At 40.3% G+C, this 27,728-nt stretch overlaps 1 protein-coding gene across 3 annotated transcripts in view; it reads left to right on the top strand.

The window, feature by feature from the left end:
* The window catches only part of LOC126473134 (tyrosine-protein phosphatase non-receptor type 4), a 183,108-nt gene that overhangs the window by 118,020 nt on the left and 37,360 nt on the right, over positions 1–27,728 (top strand). For all 3 annotated transcript variants that reach the window (XM_050099990.1, XM_050099991.1, XM_050099989.1), the window contains 3 exons: positions 740–857; positions 5,113–5,358; positions 6,479–6,595. In XM_050099990.1, the coding sequence (XP_049955947.1) occupies positions 740–857; positions 5,113–5,358; positions 6,479–6,595 (481 nt within the window). The remainder of the gene's footprint in view (positions 1–739; positions 858–5,112; positions 5,359–6,478; positions 6,596–27,728) is intronic.

Here is a 27,728-nt window from a genome sequence, read left to right as displayed (position 1 = left end):
GGCACACGCACATTTTATAAACATAGCCATTTTGGAAATACTTCAATTCTTGGCAAAAAGCCAATGATCATGTCCATTTGGATATAATATAAATCACTCCATTTCTGCATTATGACAATGTCTTCACTGTTTCTCACTTTATACACCCTTCACTGCTAGTGCTGCCCTGAGCCGTCTGTGAATGGTTATTGCACATTGATGTCAACCATAGGCAGTGATCACATTAATGTGACTGGAATGTGTACATACTGGGTGTACATTTGTACCACCTCTGTCATGGTATTACATGTTCCTTTTTTAAATATTATAAATGAAAGACAGTTAAGGAAAATAATTCCTGAATATTAACAGAAGCGTGTAAATACTTTCAGGGTAAATAATCAGTTGGCAGTCTATTTTGTGACAACATTTTCTTGCTTATAAAAAGTGTGTTAAACAGACCTGTTCATAGAAACAGGTCAATGGATTTTTCTACACAGTAGTTATAAAATAGTTTCTTTATTTCTCTCTCTCTTAATATAGGTAATAAATTAATTGCAAATTTCGGCCACTGTACAATGACTTAAGTCTCCCAGATTGTTTGCCACCAAGCTTCAACGTCTCTTGTATGCTGCATAGAAATTTTATTTACTCTTGAGAAGAGGAGTTGGAGACTAGCTATTTTGATGTGTTTTTAGCTATAACTAAAAGTTGATGTAAGTGTGAAGTTTATATAAATTTTCTATTTATTTCCTTGTAGGTACTCTTCATTAATGGCCAAAACATCAGTGGTATGTTACATGAACAGGTAGTTAATTTGATCCGCGAAACAAGAGATTCTGCTTCTGGAGAACTGATACTGACTGTAAAACCTAGTGGTGAGTTAAATAAATGCAATCACTTTTTTGTGTGTGTACATAAACAGTTAGTTTGTGATTATGTAATATTGTTGACAATGTCTTTCTTATTTCAAGAGTTAGGGTAATGTGTAACTCCCACCAGTGTACACAGATAGGGAAAGTGACCATTGTGGGAACTTGGTTTCTTTACTGCTGTTTATGAACAGCTGGATTTTTTTTTTTTTTTCCGAACTGTCAGCTGAATTCTTAGGTCCATTATGAACTGTGCCGATTGAGGAATGGTGTAACGATTATCTGTTGTCATGAATGGATTGTAGAATTTATGAATTATTCGTGTTGCCAATGTGGTCCAGATCTAGCACCAAATGTGGGTGGTGGGCTATAGCCTGATATGGGACTGCTTTGAAGGAAAATTTGTATGTATAATTTCAGACATCCAGTGAAATCTTGATAATATTTCAAAAGTTGTGCAAAGGTTAGCAACTTACATTTAATGTTCAGGAATGTAACATTGTGCACTCTACAAAATACAAAAATCTATGCTATGGTTCCAGTATGAATGAGTCTCAGTTTAAATTATGTAACTCATATTAATATCCGGGTGTAACAGTTTGTGGGTATGAGAAATAGAATGAACATGAAGGCTCAGTCATAGGTATAACAAGTGGCAGAGTTTGGTTCATTGGTAGGATGCTGGAAAAATGCATTCATTGTAAAAAGGAGACTCCTTACGAATCATTCACATAACCAAACCCAGAATATTACTCAAGTGTGTTGGACCTGTACAAAGTTACACTAACAGTACAAATCGCCACAGGTTTGTTTGACCCACAAGAGAGCATAATAGAAGCACTGAAGAATCTGAATTGATAGATGCTTGCAAATAGACAACTATACCGTAAAAACCTAACTTAAAAGTTTCGAGAACCAGTGTGGAGTGTACTACAGCCCTCTGCATATGATTTTCATAGAAACTGTGAAGGCAAGATTAGGTTAATTACTCCTCACATAAAGACATTTTAGTTGTCCTTTCTGCCCTCTGTGCAGGACTGGAACAGGAAGAAGTCGGATACATGGTACAATGAGAAATACTCTTTGCCATTTGCTTCTCACGGATTTGCAGAGTATAAATATAGCATCTAAAGTCTGTAACAGGATGCATCTTGTATGTCATAATGTACTCATTAGCACTAAAAGGTAAGTTGATACTTGAGAGGTAGTGGCACCTTTCTGTATTCAAAATGATACTGAAGGACTGGCTATCCCTGTGAGATTTGTTTGGAAAATGAATAATACAATGGGGACTAACAACGACAATAGTGTAACAGGCTATCTTCTGCAAGCAAAACAGCTAGGAGTACCCCATTGCAACAGATTATATCAAGTCACTAACGTATGCAACTATTAAACATATGAATTCTGCACAACTACAGTTCAAACCCCCCTGAGATGATTAAAGTGCCAGTTCGCACACTTCAATATTTAATGAAATTGGCTGGTCAGAAAACTAGTGGGAGTATAGAATGGAGAACTAAGACATAATACATAACTCAGAAAATACCTGTTACTGTGGTGTGATGGTGGTGGTGGTGGTGGTGGTGGTGGTGTGACAACAGCAACATGCAAATCACTTAATAGATTGGAGGGTACAGGAAAATGTGTCATTTGTGGATAAGAAAAGAAGAAGAAAAACGGAACTTTCCTGAATGTTCTCACATGAATATTCTCATGTGATTAGAAAAAAAAGCATACCAAATACCATTGATCTCCAAAGCATTTGTCAGCAAGTGTATGATGGCTGCAGAGAGGATTTGTCATTTTTACAATATCACTTCTATGCATATGTATGTGTTTATATTAGGCTTTTCTAACACTGCCGCACGGGGGAGGGTGCTGGTGCTTACCCACAGCTATGCTCACTGACAGGCAGAAGTAGTTTAGTCTACCTGCCAGACAGCCATAGTGCATGTATTCTGTGCATGCACATGCTGCTTAGCCACCTCTGCCCCTTCGGCACTTGGCCAGCAGAGTGTGATCACATAAGCTATGGCCCGGCTTTAAGATTGCCCACATGTGTGTGTGTGTGTGTGTGTGTGTGTGTTTGCACCTGTGCACAGTTTTGTGTGTGTGTGTGTGTGTGTGTGTGTGTGTGTGTGTGTGTGTGCGCGTGCGCGCGCGTGCGTGCGTGCGTGTGCGCGCGTGCAACTAGCTGCTCCTTGGACAGACATGCCAGCTGGAGCTGCGTTAACCGTATAACAGATTTGAGGGCTCATGACACAAATTTGAAAAAAAAAGTAAGTAAACCATAAGATATTTTGTCCTATAGCAGAATGACAAGTGTTGTTTCCCTGCTAGTGTGTCTACACAGTGGGAATGTCAGCAGCCTCCTGGAATGCCACAGCCTTGCAGTTGTGTATTCAAGCGTGCAATGGACGATTTGAAAGAGCAAATGAGGGTGATAGTTTATGGACTTAATCAGCTGCTTCAGTAGTGTTGCAAAGCTGTGGGAAGTCTTTCCCACTAATTGTTACAGAAAAGTAATTGCCCAATAACTACCATATTCACACTGAGAAATGCCTCCAAACAATACTTGAGTATATTGCCTGCGCAGTTCGAGTGAAAGCAGAATCCAACTTTGTGTAACTGGCATTTTCGTTTTTGGGCGTCTGTCGGTTGTATTTCTTTCTTTCTTTCTTTCTTTCTTTATCTTTCTGTGTCTCTCTCTCTTTATTATTATTATTATTATTATTATTATTACTATTATTATTTAAAAGGGTTGTAGCTCATAATAGTCCAAAGCACTTTTGAAATATAATGTTCATCACCTCAAGTTGCTCAAATCTAAATGTTTTGTATAGAAGGAACTGAATTTTCTTCATAAATTAACATGTATGTAGTGGTATGTAATGCTAATATTGTAAACATGATTATAAAAAGGATAGATTGCTACTGCTCATATAATGGAGATCTTGAGTTGTAGGCAGGCATAACAAAAAGACTGCTATACATTTTAGTTTTCAGACAAAAGATCTTCTTCTAAAGTTGAAAACACACAAACACACACACACACACACACACACACACACACACACACACATATTTACGCAATCACAGCTCATACAGGCCTCAGAGGCTAGACATTTTTTTACAAAAATTTGAAATTAAAGATACTGATGTTTGACACTGATTTTGTGTTCTTACTGTTAAAGTATTAAAATACTGTGTGGAGGTTAAGGTTAGTAATTATGAGCACAGGTACAGTATTTGATTAAAGTCTTCTAACACCTATCACTTGAACATTAGGGCACTTAGGATAGATAAAGAAGCTATACGTGGGTGTGAAATGACAACCAGTTTTAGGCTAATTAAGACGTTTCTTCTTGTCTATAAAGTAGAACTGAGTGGGATGGTGCCATGGTGCCATGGTTCTGACGCTTGTTTCCCATCCATTGAGGAGTGCTGTTCAAATATCCATCTGGTCATTCAGATTTGAATTTTCTGCAGTTTTTCTGCTCCAAGGAGGAAGGCCAGAATGATTTTTGAAAAGGATGTGACCTATTGCTGTTCATCTCATAGTTGTATTGTAGCTTGTGCTCCATTTCTAGGGCACTTGTTATAAGCAGGCTGTTAATGAGCTTCCTCATTTCCTCACATTGAGGGAAATTTATATTTCTTCTGGCACAGAGTGCTGTACAAGTTTTCAACAGATCATCCATGCTCCTGTAGTGTTTTAGGAAGAAATTCATAGATAATGCTTCTTTATTTGAATTTAGGTTATCTGTTTTGATTTGGATTTAGTAACTACAGTCTGTCAGTTTAGAAGCGGTATTTGCAATTGGAGAAGATATTTTTTTTTTTTTTTTTTTTTTTTTTTTTTTTTTTTTTTCGGCTGTTCTTTGGTGAATTCAGTGTGATTCCAAAATACTTCAAAAACATATTAAAAATAGTCTTGGCCACAATACAATATTTATTTCCCTTTTTTAATTGGTTTTGGTCAGAACTGCTCATAGCAGTTGATATTCGTGGAGCTGCGACAGCTGCTCTGTTTGCCGCCATTTCCGACCATCATGGTGTAAATGGTCTGAAGAGTTAAATTCTGACAAACCAGTTACCATTGCAAATATTTTATTGTAGTCAAGACTTTTTAGTCCATCTCTGTGAGAAGTATTCTCAGAAATTACTGACACTAAAATATTTATGTTCAGTAATAAATTTTTGTCCTTCTTTATACTAATACTAATTGTACTGACTTTTAACTGAACTATTTTTTTAGCGGTTTATGAAGCTCAGGATATCGAGGAACCTCCATATCAGTATGTTCCTGATCGACCACATACAAATGGAATAGACCAGGCTGATGCATTGGCTGAATCCATGCTGCTACTTGCCGATGGACTTGCAAGTGGAGCTCTCATAGCACAGTTTGAGCAGTTGTACAGGAAAAAGCCTGGTTTGACAACAAATGAATCCAGGAAACAAGAAAATGTAAACAAAAATAGATACCGTGATATTTCACCATGTAAGTTTGATTTCAATGGCTGGTTAACAATCCTTGCCATTAGAATTCTTTTCATCATTATTATCTTTTCCGTATTGTGCATGTGGTCCTCATCTTGTAACAAACCTTTTGTTCCCATTGCGATCTCAATTAGTTCCTGTGCTCCTTTCCTTTCCTCTCCTCTCCCCCCTCCCACCCCTCTAACCTTGTTGTCCCTCCCCTCCCCTCCCCTCCCCCTCTCACCATATCCCACCTCCCTGTCTTTCTCACCAGGATCTCACTCCACCCTGTTTCTTCTCCATTCTACAGTGCTCCCTGCTCCCTCCTTTGAATCTTTGTCTCCTGTCTCTTTATCCTGATTTGTGTCCTTTCCCTGCTATACCCTTCTTATTCCTATATTGGCCCATTATACTTATTCTCTAATTTGCTCCCTCTTGCAGCTACCTGTTGCAGCGCAGCATGATCTTTCATGACACTGAACCTGTCCTATTCCTCCACATTCTACATCTCACTTTTCATTTATCGATATTTTGCTGGAAGCACCTGCTGCCCGGCATGTCCATTTGGTTAGCAGTTACCTATCCTGTACTACATGGTATCTTTCATCCCAGCTTTTACGTTATTTCAGAAAATTATCTCACATCTGTATTATCCTTCTTTTTATTATGATTTTGTACTGTAAATTTGAGTGATGGAAGATGAATGTGTGTAACATTGGGTATTTCCATGACCATTGACGAGTGATGTAAGTTTAGTGAATGTGACATCAAAAAGTTAAAATGTTCAACTAGTGAAGGTTTACTCATACATGCACAACTTTTACAGGTATTTCATCTATTTCAAACCATTTTGTGATACATTGTTTCACTTATTCCACTTGTGGCTATATAAAGATTTAAACAAAGCCATTTGAAACGTAAAATGTGAATTGAATTTACTTTGTTGTAGGAAATCTTCAGTTAATTGAATTTGTGATAAATATGTTAACAGTGAGAGTTATTTGGTTAAACCCGCATTGTGAATTTTCTTTATATCACTGAATCTTTCATCTTTTCTTTCTGTTGGCAACAGTAGAATATAAAAAATATTATGTAGATTGTGTAATTTAAGTTACATATCTTGAATATTTTACTGCTTGCAGATGATGCAACAAGGGTAATTTTACAAGGTGGGACCACTGGTGATTACATAAATGCCAACTATGTTAATATGGAAATTCCTGGATCTGGTATAATTAATAGATATATTGCAACACAAGGTAAGAACATACATATTTGTTATTGTAATTTTGAAACTTTAGCCTTTTGATAATGTCCATACAATGTTGTGCATACAAATCAAGTCTTTACCAATGAGTGGTAACATTGAAAGAATGTCAAGGAATCTCGGAATCCAGAACACTTGAAATGCCTGTTTTAAACTCCAATGTTGTTTATATGAAGAGTACACATAATAGAGAAGCTGTGGCAAGAAGTATGGTTTGGACAGTCTAATGAGTGATGTTGTATTGCATTGGAAAATAAGCTGCAAACTGCTGTGTCAAGGGTATCCTACAGAGGAACAAAATCTGAGAAATATCTTGAACTTGAAGCTGAGTTTCTTCCCTTTGTAGAAGATAAAAGAAAAGAGGGAATACTTTCCTGTCGACAAAGAATACAGTTAAAGACCTTAAACATACCACAGAGAATTTTATGGGTATTGGGAGCAGCAGGCCTTGCATGGAAATAGCCCCTCTATCTGGTGAATTACTTCAGTAGCATAGATTTGCCAGTAAATTTACCAAGAAACTAATCAACTTCATTGCCATGTAATGCATATGTGGCAAGACCCTCTTATCGTCTACGTCAGACTGACTAAATCAGTGAAACACCAGTTATGTTGTTGATGCTTTCCGTGTGTAATAACTGCTTGACTGGATCCCGGGCATTAAGTCAGATAGTGTTCTTTAAACTGCACAATATTTCCGCGAGATGACTGCTTGTCTTCAACAGATGCTACTGATGCATTACTGTTGTGGTTTTCTGATTTATGTGCTGTCTTGCTAGAAAAACCCAGACACCAAGGGGATTCTATTCCTCACACTTCCTCTTTACCACACTATGTCCCGGTCCCTTGGTGGACTGAGGCGTGCTACTATGCAATTCACACATTGAGATGTGCTCTCTGTGTTTTTAACCATCATCCTATGAAGGCAAACTGCATTCATTATAAACAGGTGCATGCGGAGTGTCGTTTTCTTTGGGACAGCAAAGAAGCTAGATGGATTTCATTCACTAGTTCTTTTGACAGCTACACACCCTCTTTTGTCATGTGGGCCACCCTCAGACATCTTTCTGGGACCAAGATCCATTCCCCAGTTTCCGGCCTGACAGTACCAGACAATGCCATCGTGGACCCTATTGCTATCTCCATCTTGGGCTGCCCTTTTGTGAAGATTTTGAGCTCCTTCCACTATCACCCTGCTTTCCTCCATCAAAAACGAGTGTAAGCAGCTCAGGTGATAACTTTCTCAGCTCAGAAGTGCTACTGTGCGGCCTTCACTATGAGGGAGCTGGATTATGCCCTCACTTTGTACCAATCACCACCCCAGTGCTAGACGCCATTAACATTCAGATGTTGCAGCACCTTGCAGGCAAACACTTTCTGCTTAATACATACAACTGCATCTAGGTAGAGGGTATGTTTCCCAGACGTTGGTATGAAGCCACTGTCATACCCATAACTAAGGCCGGTAAGGGCAAACACCTTCCTTCTAGCTACTGCCCCATTTCTCTCACCAGCTATATTTGCAAGGTGATGGAACATATGATTCTTGCCCGGCTGGCGTGGTCACTCGAGTCTCACTATTTACTAACTGTTGCACAGTGTGGATTTCGAGCACGGCGTTCTGCAGTTGACCACCTCTTCACTTTGTCCACCCATGTCATGAATGGTTTTCTGTGGAAATCCCAGGCTGTGGCCATGTTTCTCGATTTGGAGAAAGCCTATGACACCTGCTGGAGGGCTGGTATCCTTCATACTCTACACACGTGGGACTTCTGTGGCCACATGGTCCGTTTCCTTCAAGAATTTTTAAAAGACAGAGTTTCCAAGGTGTGTGGGTCCTACGTCGGTCACCTTTATCCAGGAAAATGGTGTGCCTCAGGGTTCCGTCCTGAGCATTTTTCTCTTTGCTATTGTCATAAACCCCATAATGGCCTGTCTCCTGCTGGGCATCTCCAACTCTCTTTGTATTGACAATTTTGTGATCTGTTGCAGTTCTCCATGAACTTTTCTCATTGAGCGGCATTTTCAGTGATGTCTCGATCATCTTTACTCATGGAGCTTCGACAGTGGTTTTTATTTTTCCACTGTCAAAACCTTTATGAATTTCTGGCAGCACAATTGGCTTCTTCCACCGTCTTTACATCTTGGTCCTGTTGCTCTTCCGTTCATTGAATCTATGAAATTCCTGGGGCTTATGCCCCATAGGAAACTCCCTTGGTCCTTCCACGTGTCTTACATGGCAGCCCGCTGTATGTGTCAGTCTATGTCCTACGTGTCCTCAGTGGTACTACCTGAGCAGCAGATCGAAGCACGCTCCTCCATTTGTACCGGTCCCTTGTCTATTCGAAGCAAGACTATGGGTGTTTCATTTGTGCATTTACAAGTCCGTCCCTCTTGTGCCATCTCAGTAGTACGCACCATCATGGCATCTGTTTGGCCACTGGTGCCTTTTACACTAGCCTGGTTGAGAGTCTGTATGCAGAAATTGCTGAACTACCACTGTCCTAATGCCATGACTTTCGCCTTGGAAGATATGCATACTGTGTGTCTGCCATGTGTGGCCACCCATTCTATGCCTCCTTTTATGACTCCTTTGATCGCCAGTATGGGGCTCATCCTTCTTTGATACCTCCTGGAGTTCGCTTTCAGTTTTTGCTCCGGCAGCTTAATTTCATGCAGCTTAATTTCATGCAGCTTTTCCAGTGGGTTTGAATCCTTCACCACCTTAGCTCCACGCAGTGGCCTGTGTTCACCTTGGCCTACATTTGCTTCCTAAGGACGCTACTCCAGCCTTGCTATATCGCCTTAACTTTCATGACATTCACATGGGATTCCACATTAGTATGCTTGTGTACACTAATGCTCTCAGACTGACTGTGGTGTTGGGTGGACCTTCATCGTGAGCACCAACATTTTTCGGTATTGGCTTCCAGAACACTGCTTAGTATTTAAAACAGAGCTCTTCACCCTGTATCAGGCCATGCAGTACATCCGGCAGCACAGGCTTTTCAATTGTGTCGTCTACTCTGACTCTCAGTGCCCTACAAAGCCTCTGTTTGCTGCACACTGTCCATCCCTTAATGCAATGGGTCCAGGATAACTGTCATTTGCTCACACTTGATGGAGCCACTGTGATATTTATGTGGATTCCTGGTCACATCAGTCTGACGGGAAACAAGGCTGCTGAAACTGCTGCCAAGGCTCTAGTCCTCATACCTCTGCCTGGTGTTTCTTACATAGCCTCCGATGGTCTCTTGTGTTGCCTTCTGTCAGCAGGTGCTGGTCCTTTGGCATCACCACTGGTCCTCCCTTCATGGGAACCAGCTCCGGGTTATTAAGCCTCTCTCAGTGGCTTGGATGACCACCTCTCATCCCTCTTGTGATTTTAACTAGGTTGCGTATTGGGCACTGTCTCTTCAGCCATCGCCATTTGTTAAGTGGTGCTCCCCCACCACATTGATATGAAACTTCCTGGCAGATAAAAACTGTGTGCCGCAATATCCTTTCTTTCAGGAGTGCTAGTTCTGCAAGGTTTGCAGGAGAGCTTCTGTAAAGTTGGAAGGTAGGAGACAAGATACTGGCAGAAGTGAAGCGCTGAGGACGGGGCGTGAGTCGTGCTTGGATAGCTCAGTCGGTAGAGCACTTGCCCACAAAAGGCAAAGGTCTCGAGTTAGAGTCTTGGTCCGGCACACAGTTTTAATCTGCCAGGAAGTTTCATATCAGCACACACTCCGCTGCAGAGTGAAAATCTCATACTGGATATTTTGGATTGTAAAGAGGAAAGAGGGATTTTTGATTGTAAAAGGGAAAGCGGGCAGCCTCATGAAAATTTCCACTTTCTATATTCTAAAAGGTTTAGATGACATCGCTGGCACTTTGAAATCAGCCAAGCAATTGTGAAATGGAACACTATTGGTTTAAATGTTAGTTCCCAACAAATAAAGAACTTCTAGAAAGCAAGATGCTTCAGGGAATGACATTGAAATAAAGTGCCTTAACACCTTGAACTGCAGCAAAGGTGTTGTGAAGCAGAGATCTGGTAGGTATTCCAAAAGAGGAACTGAAAGCTGAATGAACCCAAGAAGGGTTGTTGATGTGAAATTTAATGAGAAAGCTGGACGGTGATCAGGCCAAATCAGACTCATTTATTCTTTCTTTCGACGGCATGAAACTTACACGTAAAGGCAGATTTCCTCCACCTAGCCCAGTGAGCTTTTACAGTACCAGCACTATGGGCATACTGTTCTCAGTTGTAATGGCAAAGCAACTTGTGGCGAATGTGGTAAGCCCACTCACGAAGGAGTTGGTTCTTCATCTGCCCTGAAGTGTGTCAATTGCTCTCAGGATCATTGTGTATGGAGTAGAGACTGCCGTGTCTTCCTTGTATAATGAAAGATACAACAGTTGACAACAATGAGACATGTCCCGATTTGTGAAGCCAAAAAGATCTGGAAGGCTATGCAATCTCCCACATTCACAAAATCTTTCAATTCAGCCTTTAAAAATCCTATTCCAACAGCCAATGCCTCTACACAAAAGGGGGTTGTTAGTGTCAGCACTACCACCTGTGCTTGTCAATGCAGTTGTTTCAGAGCCCATAGCCGCCCCCCCCCCCCCCCCGCCACAAGAAAATCATATAAAGACACAGTTGCCAACTTTACAGAGCTTCTGGCACCTCTTAAGGCAGAGTGCGATAAACAATCCAGCACTGCCTCTACCATTGCTGCGGTAGATCCTATTGAGCCTTTCTAGGCCAAAAAAGCAAACGAGAAGCTTCCACCAGACGCAAAAACAAACCGTTGTACAAGGTCGATGTCATTAGACCTGACAGTTCTACTGTTTCTGCTTCAGAATCCAGTTGATGTGAAGTCTGACCAGGGCAATCATCTCGTCCCAAGACCGAACCTCTGTCTATTGCAGGCTTCCTATCCTGACATAGAGACGGGGTGAAAGTGCAAGGCCGATGATAAATGGCTCCAATACTACAGTGGAACATGAGTGGATTCAGGACTTATGTAGAGGATTTGAAACTCCTAGTGCAGACGCATCCCCTGTGCTTGTGTTTACAGGTAACACATTTTAAAGCTACTGACACCCCAATGCTAAGGGGCTGTACCCTCCACTGCCTGGGGGAAGAGCAAAGGGCAGTGTTACTGTGTTCATCAATAACTTGCACCACTCCTCAGGTCTCTTCTTGGTTACTGACCTACAAACAGTAGCAGTTAAAGTTCGTGTGGGTCAGAAGATCACTATCTGCTCACTGTATTTACCTCCATAGGATGTGATAGATACTATTTGGGCCTTGTCAGACAACTCCCCCACCCGTTCCTCCTGCTGGGTGACTTCAATGTCCATAATGTTTTGTGGGGCTCGAACTCAACTTGCTCTAGGGGTTGAGTTTTGGAGAGTTTCTTGTCTCAGGAGCTGTGCATCCTCAATACCGGCAATCCTACTTATTTCTTGGATACTGTGTTGTCCTCAGCCATTGACCTCTCTTTCCGCTCTTTCTCTTGCAGACTCTGGTCTGTGGGAGTAACTGATGACCTTCATTCCAGTGACCACTTCCCATCGTTCAGCAAGCTAGCTGTGTTTGAACACCAAGTGTCCAGGAATGGGTGGACCCCATCATACAAGTGATCCACCATGGCAGTGACTTATCCATCCCAAAGTCCTCAGGTCGTCTTAGGAGGCAACCTGTACCTGAGGCAGCCTGTACCTTGGTGGTGTGATGAGTGCCGCTCAGTAATGTGGGTCAAGAAAAGATCATGGCAAGTGTTTCTGGGGTCTGTCAACTGTTCCACTTGTTTTACAGAAGTATAGGAAGGAAAGGCAAACCTACGTTTCTAGCATTTGTAGACTTAGAGAAAGCTTTTGACAATGTTGACTGGAATACTCTCTTTCAAATTCTAAAGGTGGCAGGGGTAAAATACAGGGAACGAAAGGCTACTTACAATTTGTACAGAAACCAGATGGCAGTTATAAGAATCGAGGGGCATGAAAGGGAAGCAGGGGTTGGGAAGGGAGTGAGACAGGGTTGTAGCCTGTCCCCGATGTTATTCAATCTGTATATTGAGCAAGCAGTAAAGGAAACAAAAGAAACATTTGGAGTGGGTATTAAAGTCCATGGAGAAGAAATAAAAACTTTGAGGTTCGCCGATGACATTGTAATTCTGTCAGAGACAGCAAAGGACTTGGAAGAGCAGTTGAATGGAATGGACAGTGTCTTGAAAGGAGGATATAAGATGAACATCAACAAAAGCAAAACGAGGATAATGGAATGTAGTCCGATTAAGTCGGGCGATGCTGAGGAAATTAGATTAGGAAATGAGACACTTAAAGTAGTGAATGAGTTTTGCTATTTGGGGAGCAAAATAACGGATGATGGTCAAAGTAGAGAGGATATAAAATGTAGACTGGCAATGGCAAGGAAAGCGTTTCTGAAGAAGAGAAATTTATTAACATCGGGTATAGATTTAAGTGTCAGGAAGTCATTTCTGAAAGTATTTGTATGGAGTGTAGCCATGTATGGAAGTGAAACATGGACGATAAATAGTTCGGACAAGAAGAGAATAGAAGCTTTCGAAATGTGGTGCTACAGAAGAATGCTGAAGATTAGATGGGTCAATCACATAACTAATGAGGAAGTATTGAATAGGATTGGGGAGAAGTTTGTGGCACAACTTGACCAGAAGAAGGGATCGGTTGGTAGGACATGTTCTGAGGCATCAAGGGATTGCAAATTTAGCATTGGAGGGCAGCGTGGAGGGTAAAAATCGTAGAGGGATACCAAGAGATGAATACACTAAGCAGATTCAGAAGGATGTAGGTTGCAGTAGGTACTGGGAGATGAAGCAGCTTGCACAGGATAGAGTAGCATGGAGAGCTGCATCAAACCAGTCTCAGGACTGAAGACCACAACAACAACAGGAAGCCATTAGGTTGATTTCCGGTAAACAGTCATTTAACTGTAGCAGCAGTGCTGAAACAAAGTTGTCTCCAAACAATGCTCGGGACATTGGCCAGATGATGGCAGAGCAATTTGCAATGACGGTTGTCATTGCCAGCCAGGATATGGCATTTTGCTGCTACTGCGTGACCATATCCAACAATTCTGAGTCTTATAACTGCCATTCCTCCATGTAGGAGCAGGATTTGTCACTGCCTGAGGCCCGTAATGATGCGTCCGATCACGACCACACACAGTACAGCTTGTTTCAATGTTCGGCAGCAACATCAAATGAAATTCTCCTCAGATATTTTAATTTGATATGGCAGACAGGCCACTTTTCGAACCCATGGAAAGAGGCAGTTTTGACGCCTCTTCTCAAACCAGGTAAGGACCAAATGTCCCCGTAGCTACTGGAGTGTAGCCTTAAGGATACAGGGTACTTTTCTGGCTCAATATTATGTAAAAATCAATACCTATTTCTTTCAGGCACTGTTTATAATGTATATGTTTTACAGATTTTTTGTTGATATCAGGTAATGCAGCACACTTTCTAAACAAATTAGAAGCATTTTGAATATTTTTGAACCTGATTAAGGTTATTAAAAAAATTACAAAGAAATTGATGCAATTTCTTTTTACAGAGTGCTTTCTCAAATTGAGGTACCATTTAATCCAATGTTATACATTTGAAGGAGAACAAATTTTTACCAGATATGCATGACATGATGGCTGAGGTACTAGACCTATTGAATTCCACCCATTATATATATATTACAAGGATAAAAAATACATCTTACATTTTAATTTTTATAAATTTTTTCCTAATAAAAATGTTCTTTTTTTCTATAATTCAGTTGATTCTGCGTTAAAGCTTAGGTCTACCATAAGTATAGACTGTTGCAAGTTACAGAAAAAATTAGAGCAATGCTTTATAAATTTTAGGAAATATTTGTACCTGAATTCTGAAAAATACAACTTGCGGGAAATTGCGAATAAAGATGTTAGTCCAATTAAACTGTGCCTCACAAGCGAACCTCCCCATCGCACCCCCCTCAGATTTAGTTGGCACAGTGGATAGGCCTTGAAAAACTGAACACACATAAATTGAGAAAACAGGAAGAAGTTGTGTGGAACTATGAAAAAATGAGCAAAATATATAAACTGAGTAGTCCATGCGGAAGATAGACAACATCAAGGACAATGTGAGCTCAGGAGCGTCGTGGTCCCGTGGTTAGTGTGAGCAGCTGCAGAACGAGAGGTCCTTGGTTCAAGTTTCCCTCAAGTGAAAAGTTTAATTTTTTATTTTCAGTTTATGTGACAAACTGTTATGTTTTCATCAGTTTTTTTTGGGAGTGATTATCACATCCACAAGAAAACTTAAATCGGGCAAGGTAGAAGAATCTTTTTACCCATTTGCCAAGTGCACAAGTTAGGTGGGTCGACAACAAATTCCTGTCATGTGACGCACATGCCGTCACCAGTGTCGTATAGAATATGTCAGACGTATTTTTCTGTGGAGGAATCTGTTGACCTATGACCTTGCGATCAAATGTTTTCTGTTCCCATTGGAGAGGCACGTCATTTCGTCTACTAATCGCACTGTTTTGCGGTGCGGTCGCAAAACACAGACACTAAACTTATTACAGTGAACAGTGACGTCAATGAACGAATGGACAGATCATAACTTTGCGAAAATAAAGTAAGTAAATTTTTCACTCGAGGGAAGACTTGAACTGCGGACCTCTCGCTCCGTAGCTGCTCACGCTAACCAATGGACTACGGCACTACTGCACCTACCGTCTCCTTGATGTTGCCTATGTTGCATATGGACTACTCAGTTTGTATATTTTGCTTATTTTTTCATAGTTCCACACAACTTCTTCTTGTTTTCTCGATTGATCTTTGTTCAGTTTTTCAAGGCCTATCCACTGTGCCAACTTATAACTAAATCTGAGGGCGGTGCGATGGGGAGGTTCCCTTGTCAGAACATTCCTGAAGCATAGTCTTCATCCTGCAGCATTTCATCATCTTCAAGCTTCCTCTTGGCATTCCTATTAGCACTTATTGCTTCTTTGGTAGCTAGAAGAGTGAATCTTTCAGCTTCATGCACCCATTGTCTGTCACATGCAGGCAATTGATCTTCCATATTAGAGCCACATTTTATGCCTAAATTTCTCAGGACTTCCAACCTTCCTATCACTCCATCATTTAAACATAGCACTGCATCTAGTACACCAACTTTTAATGTATTTAGACCTACAAAAACATTCTTGGGTAATCTTTCCCACATGCAATGGTTGAAACTTTCATTTGTGTTCTGAGTGCCCCCATGATGACATTTACTAAGGAAAACAGGGTCATTCAGGTCTCTAAAAATTGATTTTATTTCATTCATAACAGGCTCTGGAAGAAAATGCTTATGATGGTATCCAGAACGAGATTTTCACTCTGCAGCGGAGTGTGCGCTGATATGAAACTTCCTGGTAGATTAAAACTGTGTGCCCGACCGAGACTCGAACTCGGGACCTTTGCCTTTCGCAGGCAAGTGCTCTACCATCTGAGCTACCGAAGCACGACTCACGCCCGGTGCTCACAGCTTTACTTCTGCCAGTATCTCGTCTCCTACCTTGCAATTTATGATGGTATATTTGACCACCTTCTTTTGTGTTTTGGTAACCACACCATGAATCTGCTCCTTTAGGGCAAAATCCGTGAAGAGGGTGGTCATCTGTGGACAACTTAATGTAAGTAGGTGGTCCATACAGCTTTTCTCATTGCTGTAAAATTATTCAGAGGTGCAGTTCGTCTAATCGCCAGCCCATAATAACTGAGGACGTCTATTTCAGGACAGACAGAGATTTTCCATTAGATAGCAACTTTCCTTTCATTTCTCTTTGTAGCTTCCTCAATCTAGCACCCATCCTCTTTTGCACATGTCCACAACACTCCTGTTTGTCACCAAGGTATCACCATAAACATTGAACTCGTTAATTTTATTGAAAGCTTTAGAGACCCCATCGCCTAGGTACTTTGTATATCTAACGTTATAAATGGGCACTGACCTCTGAAATAGTTTTAGTGCTCCATCACACTCCATACCTGCACTATAACCATCATAATTCTTAGAACACTGATGTTCAATATGTCCTTCAGTGTTATCAAGGCAGGTGTGGCAGTACTTGCACTCAACATCAACTACTTTTCCATTCTCCAGAGAAGTAGCACTTAAAACACCATTCAAGGAATGATATCCTCAATGTTGCCATATCCCGTCAAGTGGAACAGCAATGTCCTTGGTTCCACTAATATTTACAGTTTCTTCTACTGCACATTTCATTGATGCTTTACACACAACCGTCAAGGCACCTAAAAGTATTTTTATGTACTTGCTGAACCTACTGGGAGGAGGAGGAAGGTCCATCAAGCCACAAAATGTTTGAGCAGCCTTTTTTTCTTTTCTTATTGCACACATTGCATACACTAACTTCAAATTCACATCATATGAATTATGCACACTGTTCGAAGTCATTTTTGAGGTAGATATGCAGGATCTACACAGAACAACTAATTTTGACACTAAACCCTACCTGCTACTTCGTTGTTCAGTTATTTCCAGACAGCCTACACCATCACGTTGTTTACATTTCGCCACTTCCTTTATCAGAGAAGATAAGATACCCATATCAACAACAACAAATCCACTTTAAACAGCATCATTGTTAACACAAAAATTTGAATCAACAGGAGGCTTGCCATGTGGGAGTTTCTTCTCTGAAGGTCTGATACATAGGTCACTTTCAAAAGTGTTGCTTGCTTTGTTTGTGAACTGGTTACCACGGAATTTCCTTTTATTGAATTTCTTGATGCGTAGCTTAGTTTATATTTATTGCACACTAAAGGATATGTACTCCCACAAATATATGTAGCACTTGGGCAACAAACATTCAGTAACGCGTGAACAAACTGCTTCAGCGAAAAAAAGTAAATACTAGCAAAGATAATCATTTACAGACACTAGAAACCTGCACTGTTGCTGACACATTCAATGTATCATAAGCATAATCGCTGGAATCCGAAAGTTCACGGTTCTTTTTGAAATGATACTGGTTTCAGTAACAGAAATAAAGGGGGCTTGGCGGCATACACGACTGTAACTTTAAAATTTGGTATATATAGGTCATTTTTCATTTGAAATCTTATAATGTGTATATTGTAATCAGGAAAAGACTATAGAATTTAATAGTCATAAATGGTGGAAAAATCTATTTTTTATTTATTTCTTATTTTATTTATTTATTTATTTATTTATTTATTTATAAGTACCCTGTATCCTTAATGAAATGTGTAGGAAAGACCCTGGAACTAATGGTCAACAAACATCTGGTCTAGATGTTTAGAGACTGGGCAGCTCCGTAGTTGCTCTGTGTGGATTCAGGGGATTTAGACCTACTGTTGGCTACCTGAGGCCTGAGGTGTCTAATCAGCCAGCCTTCATATGTAAACATCACTGTCTTGGTATATTCTTTTGATATCAGTAAAGCATATGACACTGCTTGAAGTCAACAGTTTTCCAGGGCAGATCCACCAGTGGGGCTTTCCTACTACCTGCCCATCTTCATAAGGTCTTTCCTATTTAAATGCTTGTTGTCGAATTGTTATGAGCAGGACAATGGTGTTCTCAGGGCAGTGTTTTAAGTGTTATCTTCTTTGTCATAGCCATAAACAGTATCATATATGTAGTAAGGAGTGCTGTACAATGCAGTTTTCTGTTCCTACTCCACTGCTGCAACAGTGATGATGTGTCAGTTGCAGTTTACAGTGCAGAGGTGAGAGGAGTGGGCTGTAAAGGTGGGTTATCAGCTTTCTGCTGGTGTGTGTGTGTGTGTGTGTGTGTGTGTGTGTGTGTGTGTGTGTGTGTGTGTGTGTGTTTGTGTGTATGCTTTCATTCATGTGTTGTTTCATTCGTTTTAATCATTGTCATCACATTTCTAATAGACCTGATTTGCAGAGGGACGCTATTCTACATTTTAATCTCGGTGAGGTTTATAGACCTTATTTTATGAGTGTAATCTGTCATGGTTGCCATACCTGAATGCCAGGACCCAGAAGGCACTGCACAACTTAAAATGCTTTAGCCACAGGTCTTGGGGAGTGGACAGGGTGCATCTGGTCCAGTTTTATAGGAATTTCATGTGATGGCGGCTAGACTATGGGTGCACAGTGTGTGGGTCAACAGGCCTTCTTATCTGAAGATTATTGTCACGGTCTACTGTGGAGGGGATTAGGCTGGCCATGGGTGATTTCAGGACCAGTCTTATACCCAGTCTCTGTGTTGAGGCAGGGGAACCGCTACTCTCACCATCCGGCAGCTGCCGCTCCTGGTGAGTCAGGCATGTAAGTTCCTCGCTGTTCTGAATTCACTGCATACCATGCTGTTGCATTGGTCTTTCCTTGTCCATTGGTCTGTCATTTTCTCGAATCATCAGTGAGCAACAAGGCCACTTGGGGTCTGGTGCAATGGGTGCTGGATTCACCTGGTGTAGAGGATGTGCAACCCTAACTCCAGGGTTTTAACTGCCTGCCACTGTGGCTACTGCAGAGGTCCAGAGTAATTTTAGAGTGCAGTACAGGAGATGTTGCACTCCTGCATTTGTTGTTTTTAATACGTTATTTTATGACATTCTAGCTTATTACCACACTACTCTGTAGCTGTACAGATGAGTATAAGCAGGGTGACTCCGTTGGTTACTCTGTTGTTGTCCCTGATCATGTCCTCAAGGTCTGACTGCCTCAAGACTTTACTATCTTTGAAACAGAATCATACACACTCTTGCTGGCCCTGGAGCAGACGAGATGTGTCTGTTTAGATTCCCTTAGTGCCCTTCACTCTCGATGACACTTGTACTCAGCAGATAAAGTAGTCCAGAATATTTAGGTCGCCCTCCTCCAGTTGCAAAGGCTGTGGAAGGAGGTGTCTTTCTGCTGGTTCCCAGGGCACAAAAGTATTGCAGGGAATGAAAGAGAGGATGTACCATCCAAGGAGGTATGTCATGATCCTCAGTTAGTTCACTGTGGCATCCCCATGCATGCTATCGCTTCCCTGTTGAGCTGTGGCAACTCATTTGCTGACAGATTTGCCCTCTATTTTTGCTAACAATTAACCGAATGTGATAAGACTTTTAAAATTTTGTGAATTGTCTTATTTGTTTCCTAAAATTTTATGGCGACATTTTTAATGTGTTATTGGTGTAGTCGGCTCATCTGTGTTTTTGGTAAGTGATCAGCCAGCCACACATTCACGTGACTCTGTTTTAGGTTTCATCTCATATTCCTGAGTTTTACATAGCAGTTTGTGAACATGAGAACACTTCTAAAGCCATTTTCCATTGTGATGTGATTGTGCTGGTGATCATGGGTGAGATTGGGTGAAAGTGAATGCAGTTTTATCTCGGATTGGTTTTTATCTCTCTCCTCGCATCTCCTCCATTTTAACCACATTTAATTCTACTCATTTCATAAGGGCACTCAAAACCTCATTGTTGGATGCCCCTGACACACACACACACACACACACACACACACACACACACACACGTAATTATACACACACATGATCTCCATAGTTCCTGCTGTGTTCTGTGCCAGGACAGTGATCAGCAATAGCAGATTTTTTTCTGGCTGCTCCATCTGGTGTAATGTCTACATTCATCACATCTGTCTTTAACAGTGCAGTGTATCTGGCCTATGTAAGATTTTCCACACAGTTACAGAATTTTATGTATTTTTGATCTCTATAGACATAGGTCATTTGCAATAACAGTTTAGGGCGGAAGACACACTTTATTCAATGTTGTTTGAATAACATGTCAATCTTAAAGGATACACATTGTGAACATAGGGTAGAAAAAAAATAATCATGGAGTACTCCATTTCTTCTGATTGCTCTTGAGGTTTAGTGCTTGCTAGTCAAAATGCATTGCAAATACCAGTTCTGGACAAACACAGAGCAGAGATTGATAAGCTCTTCTGATAAGCTCTTAGGATCTAAGATAACTCGAGCCCTATGTATTAGAGTATGTAATACACCACTGCATTGGGTGATGACAGCAAGTGCCTCGTAGATACAGGTCGGTCTGTGTATGTTTATGAAACACACTGTAACCCAAGCAGCCGTCATCTTTTCTAAGAACTTTGACATCCAGGATCAGGAGGCTTCCATTTTTCTCCACTTCCATGGTGGAGCAGTCGCTCAAGGGCGTAAAGATGTTCTAAAAATGGAAGTAGTGTTGCTGACCCATATGGCCGTACAACAAGGGTATTCTATACATACCTCCAAAAACCTTTAGGTTTCAGAACTGCCTAATGAAGTGCTTTATCCTTGAAGTCTTCAACAAAAAATTAGAGGGCAACCCATAGCAAGACTGCCAGTTTGCTCAAAATATTGGTCATTAAATGAAAAGTAAGTTGAGGGAAGCACTTCCTTGAAAAGATGTAACATGTCCTCTTACAGATTAACTGTGAGCAAAGGGGTCATATCCAAAATCTCTAATAAATTGCTTGGCGTATACCACAGGTTCTTTAGTTGTCATATAAAATCCTTTGAATTCTGAATGCGATCTTCACATTTACATACCAAAGGGCTTGAAAGAGATGCCAGGCAATTTGTCAGGTAGTATGTTGAGCTCATATATTGCTCACTGTGGGGTAAAGTAGATCCCCTTCTTTGTATCATTGACAGGTCATAAAGCGTTGATGGAAGTGACATTTGTACTATTGATCTCCTTTTCATATGGTCAAGAAACTGGTTGATTTTCAGATGGTCAAGAAACTGTTTGATTCAGATATGGTAGGAATTAGTGAAGTGTGGTGGAAGGAAAAACATGGCTTCTGTTCAGGTGAATACAGGGTTACAAATACAAAATCAAGGAAGGGTAATGCAGAAGTAGGACTGAAGATGAATGGGAAAATAGTAATGTGTGTAAGCTATCAGTGAACACATCATAGCCAAGATAAACATGAAAGGAGACAGAACAAGAGGCTGTTGATAGTTTGAAATGGAGCATTAGGCAACGACCAGGTGAAGCGGGGGATTTTTTTGGGGGGGGGGGGGGGGGGAGGCAGGAATCAAATAGAAAGATAAGTCCTAGCAGAAGTCCTTGGATAAAAACATACAGATATTGAATTTTATTGATGAAAGAAGCAAATATAAAAATTAATTGGAATACAGACTTCTGATAAATGATTGCCAGAAAAGTACAAAATGTCTAAGAAGCTGTGGCTGAAAGACAGATATAAGGCTCTTGAAGCCAGCTTGACTGGTGGAAAGATTCATGCTGCCTATAGGAAAATTAAAGGGACCTCTGGAGAAAAGGCATAGCTTATAGAAATGTAAGAGGTAGTAAATGAATATGAGATAGGAGATCTTCACTACAATAAAATTTGACAAGACACTGAAGGACCCAACTCGAAACAAGACCCCTGGAGTAGACAACAGTCCCACAGAAATGTTAAGATTCTTGGGAAATCCACTCATGACAAAACTGTTGCACCCAGTGTACAAGATATGAGACATGCGAAATAACCTCAGAATTAAAAAAGAATGTAATAATGCCATCCCAAATAAGGCAGGTTCTGACAGGTGTAAATATTACCAGACTGTCAGTTTAATAAGGCTTTTTTTCAAAATTCAGACCAAATTATTCGGAGAAAGTGCTAGAAGCTGAAATGGGGTCAGGAATGCCTAGTCTTATTGAGATAATTACAGGCCAAGATGATGGTGCAGGATGGTAGACAGGGCAGCAGGTATGATGAACCAGTGCCTCAGCTGTTGTGGAATCATATAGGCAGTGAAAATAACAATAAGATTTAACAGAATTAATATGATGATAGTAATCAGTGCCCAGTATGGCGTGTTGTCTCAGGGTGCTGGTGCTAGCTTATCTCAGCATGTGGCAGCAGAAGACATCCACTGGCATGGTGAATTAGGCACAACAGCCTTCTTTAATTCCTCTTCAAACTCCTCTTTTTGCCTCTGATCTGGAGTCCATCTATGGTGAAGGTCATACAATTTGAATATTATCACCATTTTCTCCTTATGTTGTGTTTTATCATTTCTCATTTGTTCCGGGGGGGGGGGGGGGGGTTACAGGGAGCAGTAGAGGATGAGCGTGTTGGGCTAAACAGAGCCGAGTACAGATAAAATTCTGTAAACTAAGTTTTAAAATCAAATGACAATTCGGTAATGTGCGTATAGTGGAATCGCATTAATACGTCCCTCATTACAGCATTTTGCTGCAAAGTACCTCCATTTTTGGAAGTCCCAGTCCCAATTGCATTAAATGCTTGTTAAAATGACTTGTTTGTACATTCTCCCTCCCCAAATGGCACTTTCAATTTTTGCGCTATCAGTACTATTTGGCTGCAATTTTTGCCATCAGGAGTTCTGGGAGTGGTGGGTGCTGGACATTTGCATCTCTGGGGTGTGGAAGAATGCAGGAAGACAGTGCTGTTCAGTGCTGGCAGCTTTATGCATTACTCAGATTGTCTGCTATGGTAGTTATGATGTGTGGAAGTAGTTAATATAGGTGGCAGTAGACTTCCACCAAGTATCGATCGGAGGGTGGAGCAAAGTTGTGGTGGCCAGACGATAAACTGAATGTTTATTGGTGTATAGCTCAGTCATTGGTGTTCTTTGTTCGTGCTTAGTGTTTGACTGACTCTCAGTCCGTGATTGTTTTGAGTTCAATGGTTTACATGTCATGAACAAAAATGCAGTGAGACAGTTAACAAAAGAAAAGTGAAACATTATTCAGGAAGTGGGCAAAAATTGACACGTGAAGCGTGTTGATATTGCTTTTAAACTGAACATTCTTCCATCAACAATAAATGCAATAGTGGTGATCTGAGAAGTAATTGAAGCAGCACATTTGGAAGGAGGATTGTGTGACTGTCAGTTTCTAGAAGTGGGGAAAACTGCTGTTGAAGTGGATAGAACAACATTGTGCTTAGAATACTTAAAGTAATGCTACTGTGGTTTGTGCTAAAGTGGTATATTTGGCACAAAATATGGGACTCCACAAATTTCAAAGCATCCAGTAGTTGGATTGAAAGTTTCAAGAACCAACATAATGTATAAATGTCTTCGAAATTAGACTGGAAGTTTAAACATTGAGACTGATGGAGAGTATTTTTCCATGACTGAACAGTCATAGGAAGGTACAGCACCAGTGATGTTTTTAATGCAGAGGAAAAGGGCTTTTTCTTTCACCTTGGACCTGACATAACTTCAGAGGAGTGAAAAGCCACAGTGGAAGATTTAATAAAGAGAAGCTATCTGTCTTATTATGTTGCTGTGAAACAATGAAAGTGAAACAGAATGGTTTGTTCCACTAATAATTGGAAAGGTAAAAAGTTCACAATGCTTTAAAAAGTTGCATATATTTTCATGTAAATATACATCATATGTGAAATTATGGGTAACATCAACTTTTTTCTAACAGTTCTTGTGTTCCTGGGATACAAGGTTGGTGTTACAAAAACCATCCTGTTCATTGACCAATGAGCAGTGCATCCCCAAGATATATCATATGTACCTAATATAAGTGTAGTGTTTCTTCCTCCCAACTGCACAAACCACCTTCAGACCTTTGACCAGTGTATTACAAAACACATGAGGCTGGCCTGTCATAATACTACAATGAAAAAGGTAAAAATCTTGGATGGTATGCATTTTGTAAAACGTGTCTGGGATTCAGTGCAAGAAAACAGTCAAAAACTACTTCAAGAATGCTAAAGTGCGCGTCATTTATGTTGGCGGCCGAGTTTAGGTTCGTTCTGCGCGTCTGACGTCAAAAAATACAGTCAGCCAATGAACAGAGAACGACGTTGCCAGATCTCGACTGCAGAGCAGAGCACGGACGAGTGTCTTCAGTTTTAGAAACGTTCAGTCGTAAATAAAGTAATAGAACAAAAGCAATGTCTTGATAGCAGACTTTGTTTTATAGAAAGTTTGGAAAAACCATGCTTTATACCAATTGCTTCATATTCTATTAATTAATTAAACCAAACAAGCAATAAGACTCCTAATTCAGGCGATAGCAAGGAAAGGTGTTTGTATCAATTTCACGAACCGCTTTTTCGCAATAAAGAACAGCGGTAATTGTTTATTTCCTATTGTACTTCGACGATGTGCGAGTAATTCATAGGCATACCAACAGTGTTTGTCAGAATTTTGCGTGAGATATTAGAGTCCTTCTGGAAGTACATTGCAGGACGAGCTGCGCTAGCATAACGGTTAAGGCGTTGGGTTAGTAAGCGAAAGGTAAAGAGTTCAAACCTTGAGCGATGCTAAATATTTTCTTCATTTAAAAATAATATCGAAGTGTCTTACTTGACGAATTTTATTCGTTTGAATGCAATTTTTTGAAATTTCTAGTGCTTTGTCTCTTCATTAACCCTTTCGCTGCTGCAGTCACGTGCTCCCCGCATTCCGCTCTGTGCGCGATTTTGTCATCACTGCACTGCCCGCCTGTGCAGACACATGGTGTTCCCACTACTTTGACACACTTATCATTCGATTTCACAAAAACTATTTGGCCCAAAAATTAGATTTTTACACACATTCTTGACTGATACCTTCCCCCCATAAATGACTTAATTTTGTTTCGATGTTTAACCCCGTTATTGTGCAGCATTAAATGTAGTAAACCATTGCACGAAATTTTGAAGAGTTTCAGAGGTAAAAGTCCATGGCGTATACTTTCCGTATGGTCGATTTTAGTTGCCACAATGTTGAGAATGAAATGTGGACAAGGTACTTAAATTTCATATAAAATTTACTGTATAACAATATCTCATTTAATTTACGTACCACATAGGTGTCTTATGTAATATTGAGATATATTCCGTCTTTCGCGACTGTAATAAAAGTTTTATTTACACCGGGCGCGTTTGGCTTTATTTTAAAGCACGCCAATCAATGAAAGGTATGGTACATACACAATGGTACTCATGTTCTCTTTCTTGTTTTTGTTCCACAGTCGCAGTTTTACCAATGATATTGAAATATATTCCTCTTCTGCAACTGTAATAAGCGACTTATTTAGACCAGACGCGTTTCTCTCTTTTGAAGCATCTTCAGTAGACAGTAGTTTGTCTCCATTGCCAAGTCACCTTTCGTAGTTTTGTGCTGCGGTAACACAATATTCAACATTTGTGTCGGCTGTTCAGTGTTTTAGCAAATAAATGCTGTTTGTGTGTGCCACACACAAAAATTACATTTGACATAGCTCTGAGCACTTCACTGATAGACGGTATATTCAAGTCCTAATGTTTTTGTAAGTCCACAGTTTTGTTTAATGTATTTGGTCTACTTCCTTTTGATTGATTGAAGTGCTTTAAAATAAAGCCAAACGAGCCTGGTGTAAATAAAACTTTACAGTCGCAAAAGACGGAATATTTCTCAATATTACATACGACACCGCTGTGGTACTTAAATCAAATGAGATATTGTTATACAGTAATTTTTATATGAAATTTAGGTATCTTGTCCACATTTAATTTTCAACATGGCAACTAAAATCGACCATACGGAAAGTATACTCTATGCACTTTTACCTCTGCAAACTCTTCAAAATTTCGTGCAATGGTTTACTACATTTAATGCTGCATAATAACTGCGTTGAACATTGAAACAAAATTAAGTCATTTATGGGGGGAAGGTACCAGTCAAGAAGATGTGTAAAAATCAAATTTTTGGGCCAAATAGTTTTTGTGGAATCGAATGATAAGTGTGTCAAAGCAGTGGGAACACCATGTGTCTGCACAGGTGGGCAGTGCAGTGACAAAATCGCGCACAGCGCGGAATGCGGGGAGCACGTCTCTGTAGCAGCGAAAGGGTTAATGCGGCCATGGTGGCTTTACTTCATAAACTGTGCGCTCCCCCCTAAACGTAAGCTTGTGAACTATATGCTATACTATGGTGCTGCTTCTCTTGGCGCATGCAACTGGCAGCGCAGCAATCTCCCGTGTCTGGGCGGGCATGCGCGAGCCGCCAAGATAAAAGAATTCAACTATAGCTTTCATCAGATACTTGCAGAAGATATCACACCAAAAAACAAAGGAATTTCAGCTGAACAGTAGCAGCATATAGTGGGCAAGAAGAAAAATAATAGCTACCTTACCTTTTATGCATATGTTGAAAGTGGCACATGTGCTGAGGTCAGTCAGTCTGTGACAACTGATGAAGTCTTGTTATAATAAATGAGAGAAACATGAAGAAATTGAAGACGAGGATGAACCATAACCTTTGCCAGTTCGTACAATATCAAAAGCTTTTGAAGCAATGGACACAGTTGAGCGATGTGTGTTGAGTTTTTAAGTAGAACATATTAAATGAGATAGACAATATTGTACTAAAATTAGGACAGAATAAAGTGTCAGCTATTGCTATGTTCTTCAAACCTCTATTAAGACAGGACTATGTAGTGTATTGTACTACATTGTGGTATAGTTTGGCTAAGATGTACAATACACCAATAGTTTGTTAAAATGACAACCCCTGTTCTATTACCATTTGTGATTCACTAATGGAGTGACAAAAAAAGAATGACATTAATTTGTGTTGAGAAATGTTACTGAAATTGCAGTTTTAGTGTATTATTATTTTTCCTACATCATGGGCCAGATTTGTATTTTGGACACTAGAGGCTACACTCTGACATCATGTGATTTTTGTGCCAATGACAGAAGTGCACACATCCAACACATTGGATTTAGCCAATGTCACCACATTTAACACATTTTTGCTACTTGTATATTAACACATAATTTTGAGAATTGCTGGGTGGATGTTCTGAACGTGTTCCCAAAAAGGCTCATTTTGAACTATAATTCATTGAGATAGCATGGCATGAAGTATGACATTTAGAGATCACAAGTTCCCCAAATAGGGTACCATTAATTCTACATTTTCACTAATGAAAAAACTCAAATCGATACCACTAAGTATTCTCTGGTAGTTCATTTTTCTTATTATGTCGTTTGAATGCCGTGGTCCCTTCAAAAATGTGATAATGAGATTTCACTCTTACTTAGATACAGTCAGAAAGGGGGGGAGGGAGGTTTCAAAGTGCAAGTAGGCTTTAATACTTATGCTCCGAGGGTTCTGTACAAACTT

The sequence above is a fragment of the Schistocerca serialis genome, chromosome 4, assembly GCF_023864345.2.
Source record: "Schistocerca serialis cubense isolate TAMUIC-IGC-003099 chromosome 4, iqSchSeri2.2, whole genome shotgun sequence".
Classification (NCBI taxonomy): Eukaryota; Metazoa; Arthropoda; class Insecta; order Orthoptera; family Acrididae; genus Schistocerca; species Schistocerca serialis.
This window is presented reverse-complemented; position numbering and strand designations above follow the sequence as displayed.